The sequence below is a fragment of the Barbus barbus genome, assembly GCF_936440315.1.
Source record: "Barbus barbus genome assembly, chromosome: 11".
In the NCBI taxonomy this organism is placed as follows: domain Eukaryota; kingdom Metazoa; phylum Chordata; class Actinopteri; order Cypriniformes; family Cyprinidae; genus Barbus; species Barbus barbus.
This window is the reverse complement of record NC_136739.1, coordinates 2,155,886-2,165,930: the sequence shown is the minus strand read 5'-3', so window position 1 is coordinate 2,165,930 and position 10,045 is coordinate 2,155,886. Positions and strand designations below refer to the sequence as shown.

Here is a 10,045-nt window from a genome sequence, read left to right as displayed (position 1 = left end):
AAAAAAAAGCTTTCTTTTAGGGGTAGGGTTTGGGTTAGTCTGTAGAATAATTATCATTAGCTTCACATAATAACACATCTATAGCAGTCTATATATGTCCTCATTCAGATAGCTAAGAAACATTTGTGTCTGCAAACCGCTCCTTCCAATCTAGCCTTTAATGAGCCTATGATTCTCTAAATTGTTTCCCCTAAAATGTATATTGCCAGACGGCTGTGTTTAGATTAACGGTATAGCGTGTTTATACACAGAGTACATCTTCCACTGTAGAAAAAAAGAGAAGATCTTGCTCTGAATCAAGGGATTATAGGACAGACGCCTGCACTCTGACAGCTGGCCACTTGAGTTTTACAAATGACAGACAAACTCCATCAGTGGAAACTTGCAGAAGTATGTCGACCAGAACAGGAGGGGGGAAACTAAGGAACACACTAAGAAAAAGCAGAAGGAAAGAGTGAAAGATAAGACGAAACTAACTTGTCAACTCACAAAACATATATAAACATGTCAAAAAGGGAGTTTACGAGTAAATTGTGTTTATACCACTAAACTGTGTGGCAATAAAACATCTTAAGCATCACATTCTGGTGCAGTTAGGGTGTGGATATCTGTCATGAAGTCCTGTGGAGAGAGCCTGGAGCTCTGTTTCCGTAACACAGTGTGATGTTCAGTAAGCTGGATGATCAGAGGGCTAAACCAAAGCTTTCCTCCCTTTCCCGTCCCCTGTGACAGCAGTACATGGAACGACGAAGAGGGACTGAGCTCTTGGCACAAAGATTAAATGAGGGAGTTAGAACTGCTAATTAATTGCAGGTCCAGCACACACACACACACACACACACACACACACACACCCTAAAAATTCTCTCACATGCAAGTTTTTTCTCTCAAACACACAAATCTCACACACAGAAACAGACATTCAAAAGCTCTTAGTGTATATGTGACACATTTTAAAAGGAATTACAAATATGATTATGCCTTTACGTGTTATATTTCTGATATAGAATGGACATTGTGCTGTTTATTGATTTCTTTCAGCCTTTCGTTGCATAAAGAGAGACCTTTTTCTTGACCAATCCAATTCTTGACCAATTGCATTCCGTTTGCACTAGTTTATTCTTTCAAAGTACATTATTTGCATACATTTTAAAAGTATGCTAAAGTGTACTTAAGTGTAATTCCACAGCAGGGACAATAAGAACATTTGCTATAAGGCTCAATTTGTATACTGAGAAATTACCTGGAAAAAAATAGTACTAAATCTACAAACAGATGCATTGTTTGAAATAAATTGGGGGTAATCTGCATAAATATGTTTGATTAGGTATTTAACTGTAATTTGTAGAAAAAACGGTGCCCAGAAATTGTGCCTATTTTGCACCGTGGATGTCACGATTCTCTGGAGAGGCCGCATTAACCCCTTCTACATTACACTGGGCCCTATTAGCCGAACTGAATAAGCCTCCTGTCATTTATGATTCAGCGCCTGCAGCCTATCCCCAGGCAACGCTCAAGAGTCCAGCGTAACCTGCATTTCCTGTGGCTCTCACTCTCTTTCTGCCTTTCTCTCTCTCTTATGACTATCTTCATTCATTCCTTCGGCAGACACCATCCCTTCATCTGCTGCCTGCACCTCTCCCAGTGCATGAGAACCACTGTCATAGGCAGACTTGCCTGGGGCTTTTTAAATATGTATGTGAATCATGATACTCTCTCTTACCATTAGCTATGGAAATATAACGCAAACAAAGCACATTTATATGGAGCGGAATGCTGATGAATGCTGTGGCATCCTGCAGGTCCAGACCCATATAATCAGGGTATAAAACAAGGTTGTATTTCCTCTCTTACATGCACGCTATTAATTTAGACAAGAGCTAACATTTCTCCAAACATGAGAGTGTTGAGTGGGTTAATATACAAGCACCACCCAGGCAGATATCTGGGTATAAGCGGGAAAATCTCCACTGAAGACTTCCAGAGAGAGCCTTACAAACTGACACGGTAGCTAAATGACCACAGTGATATACACTTGGCCCGGGATGATGCAGCTCAAAGCGCTCACTGACCATCCTTAAGGGTTTTATTTGGCTTGCATGTGTATGCAGTGTTGAGTTATGTGCCACAGTCCTCAGTACGTTAGCGTTGGTGCCAAACTACGGGAAACCGAGGGCTTGACCAAATCAAAACAGACTCAGCCGCAAATTTACGGACCTGCTACTGAAAGAGCTGAATGGCCAGGGAAGGATTTTCTGCTTGTGCCATTCAATTTAGCTTTTTCTTTTATTTCTCTTGGTTTGGGTCTTTTGCTGTAATTAACATAATTTGAGAGAAAAAGGTAGGAATATGAAAGAGTAAAACTATAGCATATGTGCAAAAAAGGGATATTATTTAGTAGTAATATATTAAAAAAAAATGCATGAAGAATGTGTATGATAAATACATCTCTGGGACAGCAAATCCAGCATGGTGTAATGAGATTTCCTCATGTGCAGAACGTCCTAAATCATGAGGCTTTGATGGGACGAGCGTCAATAGATCCATGGAACAAACTGTAAAAGAAATCTGGAAAACATGTTCTCCAAAATATAAGTGATTAAAACATAGCACCAATGGGAGGAAATGTTCTTGGAAAACTAGCAATGCAGTTCCAGAATTTCCTGGAAACTTACAGTTAGTCCTCCGCATGGTCATGTCAGAGACGTTTCACTTTTAATCTTGTAATTTGTAGTTTTTGTCTCAAGTGTCGAGTAGATGTTGGTGTGTGTGTCTGTCTGAGCGACTCCCTTGGGAAATCAGAATCTCTGAAACCATCACTGATTATTAGTAAAAACATATAATTTAGTTTGCTTCACTGACCTAGTTGAAAGAAACAACAGAATTTTTTTCCGAGATTTTTGCTTCAAATGTCAAGTCATCATTATTTTTAGAGTGCTTCATACAATAGAGATTGTTTCAAAGTAGTACAAGTAGTACTAAAATGGAAAGTAACAGAATAAATGATGAAAACTCCAAAGCAATGAGAACAAGACAATGAATAATCCTTATTCAGCACAAGTCAGTTCAGTTCAATAACTGTGACGTTCATCATGAAACAAATGTGAGTTCAGTTTATCATAATATATTTGTGTGTTTAGGTATGTTTAGAGAGTATTTGTGGTTAAAAAGTATATAAATTTGTATTTTTCTTAGAGAATGACTGATTGTTTCACTAGATAAGACCCCTTTTCCTAAACTGGGATCGTGTAGAACTCTTTGAAGCTGCATTGAACCTGCAATTTGGATCTTCAACCCATTGGCTCCCATTGAAGTCCACTATATGGAGAAAAATCCTAGAATGTTTTCCTCAAAAAAAATTAATTTCTTTTCAACTAAAGAAAGACATGAACATATTGGATGACATGGGGGTGAGTAAATTATCAGATTTTTTTTTTTTTTTTTAATTCTGGAAGTAAACTAATCCTTGAACACACTAAATAAACACCACATCAGCTTTATTATATACACTGTCTTTTTATGCTCACCTCAGATGTCACTCATCAAACTGTAGAGACATGCAGAGCTCTAACTGGACCTATAAAACACATAAAGAACAATAAATATTGACACACTAAAAGCAGTGGATTGGTTGGTTATACTAAGGTACGTAAAAAAAAAAAAAAACAAGAGTCATGAATTATAAAGTCATGCTCTATTTTATCACTAAAACAACATCAGAACAACTTACCGGATGTATTTTTCAACCCTAGCAACTATGATCTAATAACCCAGAGAAGTCTTAAGAAGCTGTGAGTCAAAGTTTTAAATTGCATGTCTCTCGAAAGAAGAAGTGAGTGTATATGCTCAGCGATCAAACATGGGCTGCTGTAGAGCTACGGTAGAATAAGCGTGCCACAGCGCTCATTTCTGAGGCAGCAGCTTTGGGCTCTGTGTGATTGATGTTGAGGTCCATAGAGCAGATCATCTCCCTCAGCCCTCACATTTACATACCGAGTAACCAGGCATACAGCTATAAAGCTCAGATCTATTTTTAAAACACACTCCAGCAGAGAGGAGAAGATTTTTTATTTATGATTAAGAATAAGTTATTTAATAAGCCAATAGCTCTGGCTATCGCTGGTCTCTGACGGTTATTAATTAATTGGTTTATAATTGTAACAAGTTGTGAATATTCCCCAATTAGGCACCACTGTTTGGTTTATCAGTTATTTCGTTTCCTCTTTAAATCTGGACCTTAATAAATTGCACAGAATTTTCCAGACAGATTGCATGTAGATTTTCCCTTAATCTCTTCCTTACATGGACACACTCTTCATGTACATTTAATTCTCTGCATTCTTTGCCCTTATAGCCCAAATTGTTTAACTGGTGTGTCATTAGGTGTGTGCATTTTTCAGTAGATGAACATTTAAATAGTAAATGTTATCTTTTCAAAACATCTTAAAAATAGCACTGCAACAAAAATATGCAGATATTAAGAAAATTTATCTGGAAAATTTGATGTAGCCTACTCACAGGAGTATTTAGCTTTTCCCACATGGATTTGCCAACTTATTTAGCTATGTGATTGCCAAACTTTGAAATATAAATTAATATATACATATTTTAATGATTAATTGCGACAATAATTACCATTTGAAAGTTTTTAATAAACAAAAGCTGTATTTGAATCGAGAAACCCCAGTATTAGTCACGTGCAGGGTTTTGCCCAGTGAATTACTACACTTTCAGAAACCAGCCTATGGATTTATTTATTTATTCTCGGCCCTATATAGAAGGAAAGTTTCTGATAGCTGAAACCTTCCGCAATTACATCCAATGACCAATCAAAAGCAAGACGCAAAAGGAAAACAAACCCTGTGATTGGTCTAAACTGCATGGTTTCAAGGCGCCCCGCATAGAGGGGCAGTGAATCTGAATGAGGGGAGTGTAGAAACCGACGGCACATTATTGTATGTGCGCCTCACTTGCGCTCAAACCTTCAGTCAGTCAGAAGCGCGTCTGCTGAGCGCACGCGAGACAAGCGAGGAAAGCGCACTCTCCGACTCAAGCTTTCCAGCAGCGATACGACTCTCTGAAATGCAGCTCTAAAGTCAATGGTTACAAGCAGGATTTGGAGAGCCAGGCGGAAAACTTTAAATAACAGTCGGAAGACTCTCTAACAAACCTTGAAGAAGGAAAAAAACGATGCGCTCGTTGTGGATTTAGTTTGGATGTATTTTCGGACTTGGTGACTTTTTGTCAGGGTTTTCTTCCCAGATCCGCTCATTTGCCTAACATGCGTGCTTTTAGACCACGAGTGCCGTGACAGGAGCTCAAACGAGGAGTTTAAGATCGTTTAAACGCATACGAACTGGTCACAGAAACTTTTTCTCGGAGCAGTCGCAGCCTAATTTCTTTCGCACCGAATCCCCCAAATAACAGCTCTCCTCAAAATGCAACACTGTTGCGGGATTACTCGATACTTTCTTCTGTTCCTCGCCCTGGCCCTGCAGCCGTCAGGCGGCCAGTATCATGGAGAGAAGGGCATCTCCATTCCCGAGCACGGTTTCTGCCAGCCCATATCGATACCTCTCTGTACGGACATCGCCTACAATCAGACCATTATGCCGAACCTTTTGGGTCACACCAATCAGGAGGACGCCGGGCTGGAGGTGCACCAGTTCTACCCCCTAGTGAAAGTGCAGTGCTCCATGGACCTCAAGTTCTTCCTCTGCTCCATGTACGCGCCGGTTTGCACGGTGCTGGAGCAAGCCATCCCGCCGTGTCGCTCCCTGTGCGAGCGCGCGAGACAGGGCTGCGAGGCCCTCATGAACAAGTTCGGCTTCCAGTGGCCCGAGCGACTGCGCTGCGAGAATTTCCCGGTGCACGGCGCGGGGGAGATCTGCGTGGGTCAGAACACCTCGGACGCGGGAAGCCCGACCTCAAACCCGACGCCCTACGTCCCCGAACTGTTCACGTTACAGCCGAGCGTGGTCAGACCCAGCCAGCAATTCACATGTCCGCTGCAGCTCAAAGTGCCCACTTATCTCAAGTACCACTTCATGGGGGAAAAAGACTGCGGGGCGCCGTGTGAGCCCACTAGACCCAACGGGCTGATGTATTTTAGAGAGGAAGAGGTCAAATTCGGCCGGCTCTGGGTTGGAATTTGGTCTATTTTGTGCTGCGTTAGTACACTGTTCACCGTTCTCACGTACTTAGTGGACATGAGGCGGTTTCGTTACCCGGAGAGGCCCATCATCTTCCTCTCTGGGTGTTACTTCATGGTGGCTGTTGCGTACGCGGCTGGCTTTTTCCTTGAAGACAAAGTCGTTTGCATCGACAAATTCAACGATGATGGTTATAAGACCGTCGCGCAAGGCACGAAAAAAGAGGGCTGCACCATCCTCTTCATGATCCTCTATTTCTTCGGCATGGCAAGTTCAATCTGGTGGGTCATTCTGTCCCTCACATGGTTCCTCTCAGCGGGAATGAAGTGGGGTCATGAAGCCATTGAGGCCAACTCTCAGTATTTCCACCTTGCCGCTTGGGCTGTCCCAGCAGTTAAGACCATCACCATCCTCGCCATGGGCCGAGTGGATGGTGACATTCTCACCGGGGTGTGCTACGTTGGCATCTACAACGTGGACTCTCTGCGTGGCTTCGTCTTGGCGCCCCTCTTCGTCTACCTCTTCATCGGCACCTCGTTCCTCCTGGCCGGCTTCGTGTCGCTTTTCCGCATCAGAACCATCATGAAGCACGACGGCACAAAGACGGAGAAGCTGGAGAAGCTGATGGTGCGCATCGGCGTGTTTAGCGTGCTCTACACGGTTCCCGCAACCATCGTGATCGCGTGCTACTTCTACGAGCAGGCTTTCCGAGAGCAGTGGGAGAAGACCTGGCACATGCAAACGTGTAAGCGATTCGCTGTCCCTTGCCCAGTCAACAACTTCGCCCCCATGTCTCCAGACTTCACCGTATTCATGATAAAGTATCTGATGACCATGATCGTGGGAATCACCTCTGGATTTTGGATATGGTCTGGGAAAACTCTGCAGTCGTGGCGCAGGTTTTATAAAAGGCTCAGCAATAGCAACCAAGGCGAGACGACGGTATGAAAAAAGAACGAGTCGTCCTGATAGTGTCGGTCAAGCTTTGACCGTGCAACTTATAAATGTCTCGAGCGCGGAGAACTGTTGCGCGAGACTTGTTGAGTGAGTTTTGTGGACACTACTGTGTGCCTAGACGTTTCCACGGTGGAGACGGACCATCACGAACAGTGTTATCAGCCTGAGTCTGTTTAACCATGGGGTTTTCTCATATATTTGTATGTGAAAAAGACTATGTTTCTGTGTAACACGATATCATTTGCAGATGTGATCTCTGTAGACAGTACTGAATGATTTGCGCAACGCTCACGGTTCTGTACCTGAACATATTGGACGTAATTTGCCTTATACACACGTACCATCCCTTGTTTTAACTGGGGACTTGTATGACTTTCGCAGCCCTCCGTCGACAATCATGCATACTTTGGCACACATGGACCGTCAAGTACGCATTAGGATTGGGATACTTATATGCATGTGTACAGCTGTGAATTTATGCAAGCTCCCTTTAAACGATGTAACGTGTAAATAATCACCTTTTCTGAAAGAATATATGTATTTATGAAAATAATCTTGCTGTTTTTTACTTGATTTTTAAAATTTGGTAAGAGACCTTTGTATCTGTACAGTTTCGCTGAATAAAATGATTAGATTTTTAACCGACTCATTTTACTTTACAGATTGCATTAGTTCTTGTTTGCTAGGAATTATTATTTTTAATATCTTGAAAACAAAGACATAAAGATGTGTAGGCCTACACCACACAGTGATCTGTTAAATATATAGTTTATTATTATTATTATTATTAAAGAAAACCATACCAGAATGTGCTCAATGACTATTTAAACTGTTGCGCCAAATGCGGTATTACACTCCTGACGAAAAACATGAGGCTAAATTATTTTTAATGTAATTAAAAACATGACAAAGTCAGCCTCAGTAAATGAGACCAAATCAAATTGTGCGTTCAGGTGTGTGCTGTGGAGATATTTATTGTAAACGACTAAAGAGAGTGTTTATTAGAGGAACTGGGATGAGGCGTAAGGCCGGGCTTTGGCACCACCCACAGGTGACTGTTATGTTGAGAACACTGAGTTGACTTGAATGCACTGTAAAATAAGTTTAAAATTTGAAAGATACGTTTCATTTGATTTCTCAGCAGAAGCTTAGTTCACAATCACATGTACATAATATATCTCCTGTACAATTGGAGAGCTTTAATATCTTTAAATGCATTGCTTTGTAACAGCCTTGAATGTGCATGCTGCAAAGCAATCATCAAAATATTATTACATATTGCATATAATTATGTTGCAAACTTGAATGTCTACAGAACAAGCTGTGAACAGTTTGTGAAATAAACACAAAGCAAAACTTCAAGATGTATAATAACAGCAGATCAATACATTAGTTGATATAAAATACATGCCATATTACATTATGCCAAAAGTGACTGAAATAAAGTGTAAACAGGATACTCATTGCTGAGGTATAGTATCCTTAAGTTCTTTTACTTTTTCGTATAATATTCACTATCATAATGCATTTTTAGAGCAGAAAATAAACCATTTTCATTTAATATAATCATGAATTTTTAATGATTTCAATTTGGGCTAAAAATGACTTAAGGATCACATTGGATTGCGTTTTTTTTTTTGTGACAATAGGAGGTTTAATCACCATTACAATACTCCACACAGACTAGGTTGAGAAAAAGCAAGAGCTCAGCTCAGAGGCTGTAGGCAGGTTAGGTTACCGTTAAATATCCTAACATTTTGTCCTCATCAGCCTATTAAGCCCTGCAGGTGGCCAGACTAGGTTTCTGTTCACCGTCAAAAAGTATGATCTCACAGAGCAATAAAATGATTCACCAAGTAACACAAGGCACATGGAGATGTGGTTGAAGAGGCTAGTGTTGTGTTTCAGGCTGAATAAGTCTTCCCTCTACAGTAAACCGTGAAGCTCAGTTTAAACTTCCTACCTTGTGGAGATTGGAGTAAAGCACAGGAGCTGGTCAAAAGAAACCAACCAATGTACTGTTTTACTGAAACATATTCATTAGCCAGACATAATAACACTTGCTGTCATACATCACTCCATGTATCTTTCTTTGTATTTTTTGTTCTTGTGGCTAAACTGTCACGGTATCCTCTCACATTATTTAAGGACATCCTGCAGTTCTTTAGCTGTAAGCTTGAACAATTTCTCCTGTCTGTTTGATTGATGGAGGGGTTTTATGTGAAGGAAGGAAAAGTCTATTTCTTGTGGCACAGTCAATAACACTAATTAGGGATGTGGTATCCTGGGCATATGACAGGACGTGTCGTGCAGGAGACCCAGTTCAGGATATTCACAAAAGCTGTGAGCTGTCATCTTCCTTTTGTTTGTATATTAGGATGGGTTTAGCTAAGGTAGTCAGAGTAGCTGGCCTGACCAGGAGGGGGTAATTGCTTGGTTGCAACCAAGGCAACAAGAAAACAGTTCTGAGCTGAGGAGCTGTGGAGAGCCTGGCAACTGCAAAGCTCAGTAAACACAGACATTCGTAGCATGAGCTGAAATGATTCAGTAGCATGTAAAAGCAGCGGGCGGGGATGCTGAACGAACACACGAATGCAGTCTGAATTAAAGAGAAATGGTCGCTAAGGAGAGAGGAGCTCGGCCACAAACTGAGGTACGAGTACAAAAGCGGAGAAAAAAATAGCTGACTCTGAATAAGTTATTGTTTAAAAAAGAAAAACATTTTGGGTTCCCCAAAGAACCATTCTTTATATAATCAAAGGTACTTTTTAAATTAATAAAAGAAGCTTTTAATGCGAAGGTTCACTATCAATATAACAGACTTTTGATATGAGTTTTAAAATTAATCCATGAGTTTTAAAACTTGATGTTCAGATCTTTACAAACTCTACATGATAAGACCACAATCATGACAGGATTATAATGTTTCAGCATTC

At 40.9% G+C, this 10,045-nt stretch overlaps 1 protein-coding gene across 1 annotated transcript; it reads left to right on the top strand.

Annotated features, from left to right (window-relative positions):
• Positions 1 to 4,992: 4,992 nt before the first annotated feature.
• Positions 4,993 to 7,742, top strand: LOC306877227 (frizzled-7-A-like). Its single transcript, XM_079428859.1, has one exon. The coding sequence runs from the start codon at positions 5,439 to 5,441 to the stop codon at positions 7,098 to 7,100; it is 1,662 nt and encodes a 553-aa protein (XP_079284985.1). The 5' UTR covers positions 4,993 to 5,438; the 3' UTR covers positions 7,101 to 7,742.
• Positions 7,743 to 10,045: the final 2,303 nt, after the last annotated feature.